The 16,941-nt window shown below is 44.4% G+C and overlaps 1 protein-coding gene across 1 annotated transcript; it reads left to right on the top strand.

The window, feature by feature from the left end:
• Window positions 1-10,411: 10,411 nt before the first annotated feature.
• Window positions 10,412-11,327, top strand: LOC118475674 (cytochrome c oxidase subunit 3-like). Its single transcript, XM_035963921.1, has one exon. The coding sequence runs from the start codon at window positions 10,437-10,439 to the stop codon at window positions 11,277-11,279; it is 843 nt and encodes a 280-aa protein (XP_035819814.1). The 5' UTR covers window positions 10,412-10,436; the 3' UTR covers window positions 11,280-11,327.
• Window positions 11,328-16,941: the final 5,614 nt, after the last annotated feature.

A 16,941-nucleotide genomic window follows, 5' to 3' on the forward strand; every position in this document is an offset into this window, starting at 1 on the left:
AAGACCAACCTCCCTACCGATAGTAACTGATCAACTTACTTACTCGAAAGACAGACAGCTGCACTGCACTCCTTGTAGCGACTATAGTGGCGCCTAGCTTTTGTTTCCACACTTAAGATCCCAAGCTCCAAGGGATGGGATGGCTGAGATGAGTTCGCATAACCTACTCCGGTTAGTTCGGATGATCCGATATGATGGCAAAACTCCTACCTGCTATGGCAGCCTCTACGCTGTGGATTATTGCGAGATAACTTCTATCTCGTACTTAGAGCAGACGGAGAACCCCACTTTGAAACTTCATTCAATTGGCATTCGCACTCAACTGCTTTCCATTTTCTTGAACATGGGAACCGGCACTATTCGAATCAGTTCGTTAACTCGAGTTACACTACGAACAGAGTGCTGCCGTTGATTGATTGCAAAAGTCTGATTCCCTAGTGGCACTTGCTTGTTAGCTGAACTTATCTTTTCTTTCCGGCGAAGGGAAACATGGATCAGTTGCTGCTGCCGTAAGAATCCGTATTTTGGGATCTGCAGACGCAAGAGGAGCGTGCTAATAGAATCGAATACTACTTGCGAAACGGAACTCAGATGACTTGATCTTGATATTTAAGTATGTAATTTCGAGAAGCGGAGGGAATAGGCCCTTTAAGTTAAGCCCAGAAAGCACCTACTCTGGAATGCCTTGGAAATATGCTCACTCAGTTGTGAGAACAGTCTTTCGTTTCGAACAAGTGAATACGGACTTCCGGATTGGGAGATCGGAACTGTCCTTTGGGGTAGTGCGCCAGAAGATACCCGGCCTTTTTTAGCGTGGAATAGGAGCAGTTGTCAAAGAATCTCTTCTCTAGCGAGGAATAGGAGATCAGTCGTATTCTCGTTCTAGGAAAGGCGTATTATCGTTCTAGTGCAGCAGGCTATTCATTCTAAGATAAGAGTCAAGCTACCCAATTAGAGGAAGGGACTTCCGTCAAGAGTAAAGCGAATCGTTCTAGGAATGCTACTCCTTCCTTTTCTCGGTCGTATTATCGTTCTGGGAAACGCAGAGTTGTTGTTGATGGCATTGGCTATTTGCAGTAGAAATGGGGGAAGCAAGCAGTTCTTGGATTGGCCTAACCCCCAGAGGGCTTTCCTTCAAACTTCACTAGACGACTCCCCATATTCTACTGTGCAGTCAACTCGTTTCATTTTCTTTCATTTCACCCCATCTAAGTAAGGGCTTATTTTCCCTCTGAAAAACAAACAAGAAAAACCATCAAAAACGATGAAAAAAGACAGAAAAACGAGACATATTTGCACCTTTTCCGCACTGAGGAAAATCGTAGAACAATCTCCCTTTTCTTTGTCCGGTTAAAAAAGAAAGATAGGATAAGATAGGAATATAGGTACTATGAGTATGAGACGGACAGTATGAGTGAGTGGAAGGATGGAGGTCCTACCACGAACGGAAGTAAGAACCAAGGAAAGAGAGTGCGGGGCCTTCCGTTCCTACTGTACAATCTAAAGATCCGTCCTGTTGCGATGCGAGGAATAACATAAATATCAGTTCAATCACAAACACCGAGCTGCCACATACTTCTCTTGTTTATCGACCGGAGGGGAGGTTACCTACTATAGCGAGAGCGAGCGGCAGAAGCAGAAGAGAAGCAGATCCTTATACGATTCTAGAAACTGGCACTGGTACCTCCTCCTCCAAGAGGAACTTGGTAATCTAGGGCGGGCCGCATAACTAGTAAAGTGCATTTGCCTATACCACAGGACAGGGGTAGAAACTGAAGTAGAAGAGTGCAGAGTGCCAACCAGTTCACCACTTTGGTTTAGAATTTAGGTTTCCCAGAAGAGAAGGATTTCTATTTGATGGACCTGTAAAAAGTGTCCTTGCCATGATAAGACGCAGGAAACGACCCACCTACCGCTAGGAATGACTCTCCCCCCATGCATGCCCATGGGACTCTCTTTAGCTGCCTGTTTCAAAATCCGATTAAGTGGTTCTAAGGAATGGATTGCGAAGGAAAATAAATATCGATATCGGGGACGAGGGCTCTGCTCACCACTGTGATTGGGCTTCAATTTCCTCTTTTTACTCAAATATATCCATAGCTTCATTCCTTCCTTGCAAGGTTCTTTTTCAACACAGGATTTCGTCTTGCTTTCCGTTTCTATCCCCTCGGAATACTGCTTAGATCAGGCTGTAGGTACCGGGCTCACTCACTCAACCAGGGAAGACCACATTGCTTAAAACTAAAGAGAAGGACGTGATGTCTTTCGGAAGCGCCGGCCACCATGAACACGATATTGGCTCCGCACTAGATTTCTCAATAGCTACATAGTTCAAAAGTAGACAGTATGGATCTTCTTGTTCGGTCCTAGAGAAAAGGTCCTTTCGAAAGAAAAGAGGAAGGTCCAATGGCTCAAATTCTATGACCCAGATCCTGAGGCGGAGAATTCTTTAGAGGCTCCAAACTTGAGAAGTGGAACCGCTACCTAACCCAGCTCAGGTTTCTGAAGTGCCTGCAGCATAAATCAGTGAACAGGTTGGATGTGCAATCTAGCCGATTGCCTATTGCTTTCCATCAAGCAACTAATTGAAATAGAAGGCAAGAGCTCCAGTTCCAGTTCCTGTTGGGCAAGGGGGATAGTACAATCTACGGGACAAGCCCGGTTTATTTAGACCTATTTCTCTGAACTGAACCGACAGAAATTTGATACTGCTTGCTACCGCCTAACAAGAACATATAACTTTCCGATGGAAACTAGACCAACGCTTGGATCAAGAGAAGTGCCAGCTGGGTCTCAGGTATCCAGCGCCGGTTGTTAGGGAGATTAGTCGGCAGGCTTATCAGATTGTGTGTGCATCTATCCTTTCCTAAAGCTTCCCTCTACCCCTGAAACTCGAATCCCTCTTTGGCATAGGAATAGGAGCTGGTCAGTAGTAAGCATTTCTGGTTCCTTGTCTCTTTTGTGTGAGTGTTAGTCTATTTCCATTTCCCATCCATTCACCCGGAAGGGAACAGAACCGCTTTTCATTCACCACTGCTTTCCTACCAACAAGAGAAGAGAAGATATTCTCTGGCACTATCGCATCACGCGTTGCTGAAGATGAAGAGCAGACAAGAGATATTTTCTTCACTACCGAACCGATTCGCAGTTGACTTCCTTCGGCCCTTGATCTCGTTCCAAGAGATTTGATTCCTGTAAGGGTGCCGGTACTTATTCCCGGCAGGCGGAAGGATCCCTTTTGAGTGCCAGTGCTGCTCACTATGGGCCAAAACCAGCCTTTTTCTTTCGTCAGCAAACACCATCTGAGTTCATGGTAGGTGATATCGAAACGCTTCCCTATCAAATAGGTAAGGAACTAGGGACCAGAGTAAGGGATCTATTGATCAAGGTCATGTCACCTCACCGTTGACAATCTGTGTCCAAACCGGATGGAATAGAGGACATATCCAGAACAGGAAGGATCTCCTATTACTAGGGACTAGGGAAAAAGAGAAAGAGAAAGACAAGTCTATTTGCTTGGATGCCGGTTATAGGACTAGTAAAGTCAAGGATGGAAACTATAACGTATCCATTTCTGATTGTGGTTGGATCCCTGGGTGGTGCTGGTAAAGAATACTCATATCGCTCTAAGACATACCATGTTTATAGCTATCTTAGGCGCTAGTCTAGTATAGTAAATGCGGCGGTAATGATGATTTCTACTCAGCTCTGGCAAGAGTTTCTATTTCGAAGGGAATAGGTCTAGAGTAACTAGAATACCAGGCCAACTCTTTGAACAGAACGGAAAGAGAGTCCACTTCTGCATGGATCCTTCATTTCCGGAACAAGGAAGCTGGGCGTAGACCCGTTACTTCTTACTTTACTACGGTGGAGGGGATGCCATGATTCCAATGCGTATTGACTAGGTCGTAAGAGAACTACTTGAGCTCTAATACTTTGATCCTCCTATAGGACTCGAAACCAGTCTACGCCCTTGCCCTGTAGGAAACTAGACTCGCTAGTAAAGAGGAGGCGGATGCTTCGCTTTAGGCTTGGCTTGAGCTTCCGTTTATTGGAAAAGTGCCGTAGCTCTAGTTGGGAAACATTTCCATTCCTGTCTTCAACTGAACCCTGGCCAGTTCCCTGAGCAGATCCATTAGCATAGCAACAAAGGGTTGTTTTCTATCACGACAGATTCGCCTATTCCTCGCATCACAACAAGACAGACGTATCTCTTGCCAGGTCCTTTTCTGGATCTCATTCCAGGCCAGTTGGGAAGAGGATTCGCCAGACCTTGGTTTGGTTTTATGTAAAATTGGAATCGTGGCCATAATCAGGTATGGCACATTATGAAGTAACTGGAATGGGAATGGGGTCTTACTTCGAATTGGACACGGACGCACTATTGGATTTCCTTTTCTGAAGGCTAGGGCTATATCCATTAGTATCAAATGCCTTAATTGCTTTATTTTCTTTCTTTGGTTTAGGCGTTCCATTGCCTCAATCTTCACCATTGGTACAAGATCCCCTCAAGAACTGCTCTTTTCAGAACGTTCAATCTGAGTAGAGGCTGAGCCACACATCATCTCACCCATTGGGGACTTTTACTTCCTCTTCAGGCCTTGTAGTGATTTATGTGAAAAAGTGGAAATTCAATTTCCATTAGCCACCACTACTATCATGGGTACAGTCTGTGTAATCTTGCATTGTTCCTAGCTATGCTTTGTATCTTCGAATACACTTGACTAGAGCTTGCTTGTGGATCGAATATTTCAAAGAACGAATACTTCCGCATATGCCGACGGCGAAAGCAATCTCCTAGTGTCTAGTGTTCGTGGTCTCGACCTATTTTCCATTGGTAGAAGCCTGCCGTTTCTATCAAAGCTTTTCCAACAAAGAAGAAGCCCCATATTGCAGCTGAAAGAACTTACCCACCCGGCACCTAATGATACACGTACGTAGGTTATGCCTCTAATAGTATTTCCAACCACCAGGTCCGCTTGAGATTAATAAGATTTGGGCAGATGGGGGGGCTTTAAAAGCTTAGAAGCTGATCCCATCCCACACTTAGAATGAATAGTGCACTCTCCTCTCGTGGCTGTTGCCGATCGCTTGATTGAGAAGCAGCCCTCGACTCGGTCTACAACTCTAAGATCTCAGGATTGGCACTCTTGAGGGCGGACACCGGCCTAAACTCCTTCTGTTGAACCCCTGGAGAGGAGGGACCTCAGGAACATAAACATAAAACAGTGGCTTTCGGAAGCAAAGGTTGACCTCTTCGCGGCATTACTCTTTGGCACTATACTCGTATCCGTGTCCTGGTAGAAGATAGATCTCAGTCATGGCTAGAGGAATGTGATCCGTTGTGGAAAGGCAATATATTTTTGATTTCAAGCACAGGCGCAAGTATGCCACTTAGGGGGAGTAAGCACAGCTCGTCGTAGGATAGCAATCCACATAAAAGAGAGAAGTAGTTTAAGTTGATGCCAGTGTGGGTAAACGAACTCTTTAGCCGGATCTGGAGATGGCGACTAGCGCATAAGCCTGCTGACTAAACGAGCTGTTCTGGACTGGATACGAGACTGACTCCCCAGAGACCGGGGATCACTGAACCCTATTATTCCAAGCATGGGCTTTAGCGGAGAAAGGTGCTGCTCTAATGGCGAACCAAACAGCTTCAAAGCTCCGAGGGAAGAAAGATTTGACCCCCATTGAAACCTGTCTTTGAAAGGTGATACGAGCACAGAAATGTAGATAGCCCTCTAGTCCGGATGGATGGCAGTCTCTATCTAGTACGAGATTCCACTGGTTCACATCATTCACTAATCGAAAACTTACGTTCAGATTACGTTCTGCATGAATGCTTGCTCAAACCTCTAAGTGCTCGTACCTGGCCCAGACCTAACAAGTGCCACAGTTCTTAAGTATAGCGGATCTCATATCGGGCAGTCAAGCATTTCTCTAGTCTGGTTCAGAAGCCGCACCGTTGGCCAATACCTCTAGCAAAGATCGAGTGAGTTCGTTCTCACCTTTTTGATGGGAACTCCTTGCTTGAGTTCCGTCGACACCAAAAAGTATTGAATAGCGCTGACACTCCTTCCTATATTCCTCTCTGGCAAGTCCACGGCATCAATCAATACGAGTGAGAAGTGAAAACCTCGCTCACAAGCACGGGTGTCGAACTCTAGTCTAGATCAGTGCCAGTGCGGCACTACGAGTCAAGGTGCCGGATGATTGATCGAGGGAAGAAACCCCGTATTTTTGCCCTACCTCTGGAAACCCGAATCCAGTTTTCGAAAAGAAAGAAAGTTTTGCCGTGATTTTTGCTTAGGAAGTGAGTAGACGTATAATGTACCGGCATCTTCCACTGCTACGTATCCTCAACCCAGAGGGAGGTCTAATTATTCCTCCCTCTGGGATCAAATAAATGTCTTCCAACCCCCACATGGAATAGGGCTCTGAGACGCACCACAGAGCACGTAGCAGCGACTTTGAAGGTTTCGAGTCCGATACCATACCCTAAAAAGAATAAGAAGAGCCTTTCTGCTTCAATCGGCAGGGCTTCAGGAGTGGACTTGAGACGAAAACCTCGGTCAAATGCGCCATAGTTGAGATAGAATGGCATTTACCCGTGTTCAAGAAAATGGAAGTTTATTTAGAGGGTTGTCGCTTTGATCGATAGTGCTAGGCTGCTTAAGACTAAGACCGGCGTATTTCATAAGATTTCCTAAAGTTGGTTTATAGGGTCTGGGCCTAAAGAAGCATGGATGCCTGGAATTGCTATTTCCAATCTCAAGTCATATTTGCATTTGCGCTGAAGATTTGCGTAGGAAAGGTGGCCAGTCTCCTCCGACTCAAAAGCCCAAAGGAACTTATTTTCCATGCCCGGTATCGAGAACCTTCTCTGCCTTTTCCATGCCCGGTATCGAGAACCCTCTCTCCCTACGACCTTCTTTCAGGGATGCGTCTTCCTTGAATTGAATTGAACGGCACTTCGGAACTTGTGAAATACTTTCTTATCGCCAGGGCTCAGTTTATTCGAGTATTTGTGTTGGTCCGCACTCCTATCTCCTATCTACAGCTACCGCTATCAATTCCTATTCCCAGTTTGTTTCCTCTATCCCTTCCTAAAGTGGCAGAAGCATTCGAGTAAGAGATCGGCATCACACTAGTGAAAGTCAAGTAACGGAAAAGCATCTCCTAAATAAAAAGAAATCAATTAGACTAGTTTTCGAAACGATGCTCCCACAAAAGGCAAGCTTGTCCAATACGGGTTACCTTGGCCAAAGATAGGAAAATAGATGCATCTTTTCGGAAAGGAGATACGAACCTTCTCCTCTTGTACAACAAACAGGCCTCCCCAAAAGGCAGAAGCATCTCCGCTTGGTTATAGGCTGCCTTCAAGGAAATACGTGATACCCGTTCCCTTGGCTAGACTAGAGCCGCTAAAGATCCATTTGATGGGTTGCCTCTGAGGAGCTGTGCCGTCCGTTGACACCTTCCTCAAGTGTCTGAATCAAGTAATGGGTTTGTTTTTTCTCGTACCTGCATGGTTTCCTACTTATTGGCTTGAAGCCGACCCATAGCTTTGTTGTGGTGAGGATGACTCTATTCCTCTATTTCTGATTTCGATTTGATTCACGACTGATCCACAGTTCGATGTCTTTAGCCAGGGCAGATCTCCCAATCCGGAACGGAAGTCCGTATTCACTTGTGAGAATATGATCTTCCACACTGGCATCCACAGCTACTACTCGTCCTTACTACTCCTCGGAAATTGCAATTCATTCACATCTGCTACCAATACCAAGAAATACCAATACGGACTTCTTGTTCCAATCGAAACGAGCAAACCTGGGGAAGATAGCAAGATTAGCAGAACGGGAACCCCCCACGGGGAAGGGCTCTGAGACGCACCACAGAGCCCGTAGCAGCGACTTTGAAGGTTTATCGCCCATCGGCCCAGAAATCCATAGAAAGACGATTGAGATTAGTGAATGGCATCGATCTGAAGTTCATAGAATCTCTAGCGTCTCTTTGTTCGTAACAAATGAGTAACTTAACTACTAATGTGACGAATAGTGCCAGGCGTAGTGTATCACTGGAATTCGATCAGTCTGTTGGAAAGGGATCACTCTCTGATTCTGCTTCAAGTCCTGTGCGTGCCTGTTTCGAAGAATGCTATTCGCTCTAGTGGAAAAAGTAGCGATTTATGGCCATGATCCCGACCCGAACCCTCAAATGATGACGAACGGCTGACTTCACGTAGAACCCGTTATGCCAATCTGGATTCCACATCTGCTACAAGAAAATCGTCTTGAAAGATTGCAAATCAAGCATTCGTCCTTAGCGCAGTTCCTGAAAGATATCGTGCCAACAGAAAGATCTCGTTCCCGTAGATTCCGTTCGTTCCAGCAATCGTGCCGGAACTCACTGATCCATTCAAAGGATTTCTTTACCACTGCTCCCGATGGCCAAAGGACCGATATCTTCTTCTCACGCCTAGCAAAGATCGAGTTCTGTTCTCACTTCACTTAATGAGCCTATTTATCTGTTTTTATACCATAGATTAGATTCTCAGGGAGAAGTGGCGCACTTTCTCGAGCTATCTAAGCATCCAGGGAAGTGATTCCACAAGCTAGAGAGATTCTCCTCTTTTCTTTTTCAGAGTTGAGCTGGCGGATCAATGTTTGTCAAATCATTCTCTGTTGAGTTGAGTCCTCGCCGAAGGTGCCGTGCCGTATAGTACTTCCCCAGGTGCGCTATAGTACTTCTCCGGTTATAGGTGATAGGTGCATGGCTTCCGCTCATAAAGAATGAGTGAGACCGGCGCTCAATCAATCAGCCACCAGTAGAGGATAAAGGAAAAAGGGGTTCATCAATGAGAGGCGCATGAGATTCTGTATTGGCCAACTCTTTCTAACTATCACTAGGCCGGATACTCCGATTCTCTGTGGACGATTTCCTTCTCTCTCGTTCAATGCCCTTTGGTCTCGAGGATCACCATTTGGTGGGGTTGGGGTCACACCCGAAGTCGTATTGGAGAATTGAGCGGAACTACTTCCATGTGCACTCTTTTCTCGGGTCAGGAAGCCCTGTTTTTGAAGTGAAGCAGGAAGACCTCTTCGTCATCATTATTGGGGTATGGGCCCTAAATCATTGGAAAAGACGGTTTTCTTTAGGGAATTGACACGATATCGCCTCCTTCTGTACTAATCAATCAAGGGAATGGATGAGTTCACTTAAGAAGCAGGCCTGGCCAACAGAGAAGTCAGCTCAGGTTTCATCTCATCTAAGCAGCAGCCAAGCGATGATTCTGGAATCGTGCCATGCTTGACAGTTGGACTTCTCGCCATACATAGAAATGAACTGCTGATGAGCTAGCTATCCCCGATATGATCTGGTACTAGACTTCACACATGTTGCCATCGTATAATCGGAGAATCAACGCGGAAAGAAAAAAAGATGATTTTCGATACTAGGATGACTACTCCCGAGGCCTGTTTTAACTAAAGAATTTACAGGTGGCCCGGTCGGTAAACTATTCCCGAGAGAGGAGAAGCAGAAACATCAATCTGTATTTTCGTATCATATTCCAGCAGCTCCAATGCCTTAGAGCGGGATCTTATCTTCCTAGAAAGAAATGAGTGTTGCACACGGATAGCCAGCTACTCCTTATGAATGGGATGCATGCATATTTCAATTCATGAACTGAAGCTCGTAGAAATCCTTCCTATCCGCCTAGTTACCTATCCGGGCTTGTTTCGTAGAAATCCTACCTTGCTTTTGTTTTGAGAAAGACTATTTTTGAGTTTCTTCGGTGCAAAAGTAGGCAAGTCCGTTTCATATAGCTGCAAAAGTTAGCAAGTCCTTTTTCCCTAAGGAAACTCGATTTCCAATGAAAAAAGTGCGGATCACTGGGTCAAAAGTAGTGTTTTTCTAGTTTACCTCATAAATGCATGTTTTGAGAGCAATATTTTTCGGTCAAGTCCTAATCACTTAGCTGTAAAAGTAGGCTTTTTTCATCTCCCGAAACCTCCCCAAAACTCCACACCAAGCCTTTAGATACGCAAATATGAGCTTGCCTTGGCTTTATTGCCCTTATCGGATGGAAGTTACAGATGAGAAATGACGTATCTTACGTATCGAATCTCAAGTAACGGATGAGAATTGACGTATTCAAAGTGGAAAGAACGAATATCGATTCTCGTGGATGAACGGAGGAAATGGGAACTTGGTCTTTGCACTCTTCTTTCGGGGGGGTTATCCCATGACATGATAAAGACCAATCCAAAACTTCTTCGTTTCGTTGGTAGAACCAACGCCGACTCTTCTCTAAAATAATAGAGAGATCTTTTGATAGTATCACTTCTATCAATGCAATGAAAGAACTATCCCTTCCTATTTGTTTGTCCTAATGAGACAAAGAAGAGCCTCCTTCTTTACCACTTTAGGGGATGGGGGTGAAGGGGGGTTTACATACAACCGGGGCAAAGTGGTTTATGATTGAATCTCAGAGGCATTCTTATCATTTGGTAGATCCAAGTCCATGGCCTATTTCGGGTTCACTCGGAGCTTTGGCAACCACCGTAGGAGGTGTGATGTACATGCACTCATTTCAAGGGGGTGCAACACTTCTCAGTTTGGGCCTAATATTTCTCCTTTATACCATGTTCGTATGGTGGCGGGATGTTCTACGTGAATCCACGTTGGAAGGGCATCATACAAAAGCTGTACAATTAGGACCTCGATATGGTTCTATTCTCTTCATAGTCTCGGAGGTTATGTTCCTTTTTGCTTTTTTTTGGGCTTCTTCTCATTCTTCTTTGGCACCTACGGTAGAGATCGGAGGTATTTGGCCCCCAAAAGGGATTGGGGTTTTAGATCCTTGGGAAATCCCTCTTCTTAATACCCCTATTCTCCCTTCATCCGGAGCTGCCGTAACTTGGGCTCATCATGCTATACTCGCGGGGAAGGAAAAACGAGCAGTTTACGCTTTAGTAGCAACCGTTTTACTGGCTCTAGTATCCACTGGCTTTCAAGGAATGGAATATTACCAAGCACCCTCCACTATTTCGGATAGTATTTATGGTTCTACCTTTTTCTTAGCAACTGGCTTTCATGGTTTTCATGTGATTATAGGTACTCTTTTCTTGATCGTATGTGGTATTCGCCAATATCTTGGTCATCTGACCAAGAAGCATCACGTTGGCTTTGAAGCAGCTGCATGGTACTGGCATTTTGTAGACGTGGTTCGGTTATTCCCATTTGTCTCTATTTATTGGTGGGGAGGTATATGAAAGAAGGGAACGAATAAGTGGATTGAGGAATAAAAGCTCGAAGACAAAGAGAACTTTAAGAGAATGGAATCCTATTTAATATTAGCAATTCACATATAATCTTAAATAACGATCATCCTCCTCTGTGTGCAAAACGAAGCTGCCGTAGGTAGTTGTATTATTATGGAATTGTGTTTTGATTCCTAGTTTATAAACGTTGTAAGGTAACGTTTCTCGTTGGTAGTAGTTGTTGTTGGTTATAAACGTTAGTTGTTGTGAAGCATATGAGAATATGCCTGGTTTTGGGTAATATCTTAAGAGGTGCAACGTTCTCCGTGGGTGTTGGTACGAGTGTGGTTTTTCACAGGTCCGGAGACAAGAAAAGAGCCGAATTAGTGTAGGAATGGAGATTTCTACTTTCCGTAGTTGGGTTCGAACCTGAAGATGGTTTTGTGGTGTCTGCTTCGTCTCTAGATTATGCTTCGTCTCCAGAATCCCTACCCTAAAGAGTGAAATTGCGTAGCTTAAGGTAGGTGTTTCCCCAATCCGCGCAAAATAAACGTAAGGGCTGTCTATTGGTAATAGAATTGAAAGGGTAGAAGGTATCAACCCCTCGGCATTGTTGGAGAAGTTTAAGTGGGAGTAAGCATTGCCCCCTTACTTGTTCGTTGTCTATCTGTTCTACTAACCTAACCTGATGTCTACCTGTAGAAATCTATACTCGTTTGAACTACTCGATTGCTATTTTTTTGTCTTTCCTTTACTAATACTAACTACTAATAACGTGCGTGGAATAACGAGTTTTATTTTTTGGTCTGCTGATTGAAAGAGGAGTGTTAAAGCAATTCGCTTACGAAATCACAGTCCAAAGCAAAGCAACTACTTACTGGTTTAGCTCGTGTTTTCCTTTTTGAAGTAGTTTGGCAGACGCATCGATTGTTCGTGGCTGGTCACACGGCTCCGGTGCATCGGGCCACTCTCAATTGTGTGGTTCCGAAAAAACTAGGGCTCTTCTCGTATGAGCAGGCTTATCAACCACTCAGAATAGGGAGCTTCCAGCGGGAAGTCCAGCTTTGGGACGTTGCCCCTCCCTCGGATGAAAATAGATCTCGTGGAGACGGGCTTGACAAAAGTCAGTTAGCAAGCGGGTGTTCCATAAAAAAAAAATAAACTAGGATTCTCGGATGATTCAAGCTTTTTCAAGAGTGAGTAAGTCTCCCTACTCATCGGAAAATTAACACTCTGAGGCGCTTATTCCTATTCCCACTTGAAAATCTACAGCCCAGTGCTCCGCCGTAACTTTAGTTAGGTCAAGCCTGCTTTCCGCACACTCTGTCATGTCCTCACTTCAACCCCCATTCTTTAGGCACCGTAATTTCGCTGCTTCTTTCTTCTTCCAACCAGACAAAACGTATGGATCGCTTCCTGCTTCCTTTCTTTGGAGAGAATGGGCTACGGCACCTACAAGAGCATATGCTCGGGCATCCATCCAATTATGGAATATTCAGGCCAGCAGTAAACGAATGAAGACAATGTCAAATGTCAGTGGTCATCATCCCTATAAGAAATATGGGGAAGCTTTGTACGCAATCCAAGCAAGTCAAGCAGGGACACTGAATCGGTAAAGAAACCAGCCTAAAGAGTATGTATTCACACTGGTACAGAACATAGATCAGATCGTAAGGGATAGAGGGATGCAATAATAAAGAAAGATCTTGATTTTATCTTTCCTTCCTTCCTGCTTAGGAAAGTTCGAGTTGCCGGGCCTCAGAGCCAATTCCTTAAGGAAAATCTGGTTTCTTACTTTATTTGTGTGGGGACCCATATTTCAATATGTTCAATTAACCTCACACCGGACTTTGTCACTTTGAAGCTCTAAGGTATCTCGTACAAATACGCAGGAGTCAGGACTCATCTAACTACTCTTTCAACTATCCCTACTCTTACTTAAACTGTCCCCCTAAGAAGTCATCAAATGGTAACACGATGCCGGGTGTGGCAGGGATCGAAAAAAAAAGCATTAGCTCATTCGCAGAGAGAGAATGAGAGAAGGTGGATAATGGTTAGGGATGTAAGTACTAGAGTTTGGTAGGTTTGAATTGTGTGGCCAGGGGTATTGGTTACGATTCCAGTGGTCTTCAGGCGAGTTGACAAAACTACCCCTATGCGAAAAGAATGAAGCTGATGTGGTTGTTCCAATTTATGAAATTGACTTGCTCTTCTCTCGATTGAACCATTGCAACCAAGGATTGAAAAAAACTTCTATTTACTCGAGTTTCCATGTGATAGATTTTTCCTACGGAAACGTTTCCTTTTTTGTTAGAAACCCAGCTCTTTCCTTTCCCTTCCTGACCATGAAACAGGCTAGCGCCTTTTATGAACTCTTATCCAAAATCTCTCATCAATCAAAGTCTGTTCCTTCTACTGCACCTCAAGCACCTCCGGTTCAGGTCTTTTATGATTGTGACCAATTTCCTGGCCCGTTGGAAGGCCAAAGCAGCCCAAGTGATTGATCTCTCCCCAGAAAAGGAACAAGTTCGGATAATGATGAATAACATGAGTAGGCAATACCATGACTATTTCTATTTCCAAGCGATGACCACGCTCTTTGATTGAAGCAGCCACTCGTATTGAAGATGCTATCTACAATGGGATGGGACTCATGGATCACAGGTCAAAGAGGCAGATCCAAAAGGAAAGAAGATAGCCCTGGGGGGAACAAGCAAGAACAGTGAAGTGAATATCTTGTCTGACGGAAAACCAAAGACACTCAGGACTTTCACTCCGTTCGGCATAACTCTCAGCCGCGCCTTGGAAAATAAGCTTAAGAAGCATGCTGTACTTCCTCCTGCCAATATAAACATGATCGAGCCAACATTGTCGAGTTGGTAGTCTCTGACTCCCTCCTTATTACGCCAGCCGGAGAAAAGGGAGAAACCGATGGTAGAGACATGACTGGAATCCAGGAGACTGACGAGATTGAGCCCCCCTATCGTAAGAATAGAACGCGAAGCCAGGTTGATTGATGCCGATGTAGTGCATATTCTCGTAGGAGATGATAGTTTCATCACGAGCGAGAATCTCCCACCATCTGCTAGATCTTGTTCTTGGTTCTGTTGGCTACTCTCTGGTGGGGCCCACCCTATGTTGTCCCAGTGTGTAAACTTGCCTATGATGGGGTATTGATGCAATAATACATGAGGGCCGATGTAATTGCATCATACTCAAGAGGATGAGGAGGTCATCTAAACCCTAATACCTAAGTAGGATAAGACAATCTCTTTTATCCCTAAGCAATTTTATTGATAGAATATAGCCTGGTAAGCACTAACCTTGTCAGCAAGCTGAATAACCTATCCCTAATAAGCTAGCCCTAGTGAGTTCTTGAAAGTAAGGCAGTAGTCTCTAAGGACGAGCTTTGACCAGTAGTGAAAGTGAAAAGCGAATAAGAATTGATTTCTTAACTTATCTTTTTTCAAGTAAGAGTCTACTCTACTCTACATAGTAGGCTAGAACTAGGGCTCTACGGCTGGCGTCCACTTGCAAAGGACCAATTCGACTCTGAGTTGTCGTAAAGAAAATCCTTTGGCACTTTCATGCGTGATGGGTTGAAGCCACTCCATATAAAAGCGTTGTCAAGTAGGCAAGGTGTGGAAAGTAAGCTGCTTCTTCTATCAAAGAGATAAATAGGGCATTCCTTCCATGCCTATTCTTCAATGGAAGGTGCTCCATCCTCCTTAGATGTCACCAGCCCTGCCTGGGCGAGGGAGGGAAGAGATGGCTAGTAGGGATTTAAGAGCAGTAAGGCGAGCTATCGTTGTAAAGAAGAAAGTGTCTTTCAAAACTTTTTCTTCCAAAAGAAAAGTACTACTTTCGTTTTGGTGATTGAATGAGGAAATAGGGAAATGAACTCTTTAGTTTAATGAGCGTGCTCGAACCGACTAAATAGAAAAACCATGTTTACGAAAAATAGTAATTTTATCTGGCTCTTTTTCCTGTACTAACTCGAATAAGCGGTGGATCACTATGCTTTGGCCGTTTTTTTTTCAACAAAAGCAGTGCGAATCTATGAGTGAAAGCTCGAAGAAAGGGCACAGGGTCTCTAGTCTGGAAAGCGAATCAGCCCTTATGGGGATGCACGCTACGGAATAAATCCCGTTTGCCTTTCTGAAGATATATTTCTTACTTCTAGAGTGAAAAGTTTTTCACTACTTTATCTTTATCTTTATCACATGTTGTAATGTATTGTAAAGCATCTTGGAAAGCCCTTGATATGCTTTCTTCCTACTTGCCCGCATCAGAGCAAGCAGAGGTGGAAACAGCAAAGTCAAAGGTCAGATATAGCCTTCCCGCGCGGGATCGCCCTAACTAGTCATAATGGTATGCTGGGTATCGATGTCTTACTTAAGCTGGTGGAACGTAGTGAAGGAGAGCTTCCTTTCTCTCTCTCTATGAAGCTATAGATCATCTATCGGAGAAATAGGTCTTGCTGCCTCCTTTCCTTCTCCAGCTTCGGTCTCGCTCACGGATCTCAAGAGACTAAGAATCACGAATGTGCTTAGGTCCCTCCTCACACTCTTCGTAGTACCTCCAGTCTCCTCCACTAAATCATTCTCTTCAGCAGTATCAGGTGCCAAGGAATCCTTGTATTCGGTAAAAAAGCTATGCTAAGAATCAGCATATCCCTTGCGCAAGCAAGAGCGATTTATTAAATAAATCAAGGATTCTTGTTAAATATAAGAAATCAAAGTATTACACGCCAATATCCCTTTTAATCTATAATCAGGGGATTCATTCTTACTATAAGTGTTATGAGATCAAGTAGGCATGAGATAGAGGGTTTTGGTTGTAGCAGAAGCACCCTTCTTGGTTCTCCGTGCTAGAGTATCACTACGTTTGGCTTCATTTGTCAACCTTCTAATCCCTTGTCCTATAAGGGAAGGGATTATACCATGTGGCCTGCTATTCTATCTTAAGGGGAAACCACTCACTCTCTTGACTATCCTCCGTAAGGAGATTTGTATGAATGAAGCATCAACCAATGTTAATAGCCAGTTGTTGGATCAGAATAAACTACCCCAGTTCAGTCTTCTTTCCTCGTTCGGAATAGAGATCCAATACCTGCTTTCATAGAGCGGCAATAGCGAAGTACTCTTAAGATAAGAAGCATCTCGATGCGATGCCAAAACTCCTCTACATGCGCGCGGTATGAAGATCGAAGTAGCTCCTAGTCTAATGGAAGCCCGAGATCTTGATCCTAACCTACTCGTCTATGGTCCGGTAGACTTGTTGGCCACTTTGTGAGGTGCTACCTTTGATGCCAAGGATTATCGACGATCTGCTCATACTCATGGTATAGCTGCTGATGCTAAGTCTATCTATGTAGTGGATGTAAAGAAGCAAGTCGCACAACACTTCTCTAGTCTATCTAATGCTGGTGCAGCTTATGGATCGGCAGAGCACTATGCGACAAAAGTTCGGGCGAATCCGTGACACTAATGAAGTCATGGATAACCTGAACGTACAAATCTGCACCAGCGCGTAATTCCGAAATACATATCCTGATGCTGGTGATACATACGATCTCTCTGATGGCCCGAGGTGAGGGTTGTATATAGTTAGCCCTATATGTATCCTCTCAGGTATCTCCCTCCCCATACCTATACAGACATAGACTACCTAG

Source organism: Zea mays, unplaced genomic scaffold (assembly GCF_902167145.1).
Source record: "Zea mays cultivar B73 unplaced genomic scaffold, Zm-B73-REFERENCE-NAM-5.0 scaffold_552, whole genome shotgun sequence".
In the NCBI taxonomy this organism is placed as follows: domain Eukaryota; kingdom Viridiplantae; phylum Streptophyta; class Magnoliopsida; order Poales; family Poaceae; genus Zea; species Zea mays.

Bases quoted from the DNA above. Each gene is read 5' to 3' on its own strand.
- LOC118475674 (XM_035963921.1), top strand. From the start codon at position 10,437: ATGGGGGTGAAGGGGGGTTTACATACAACCGGGGCAAAGTGGTTTATG.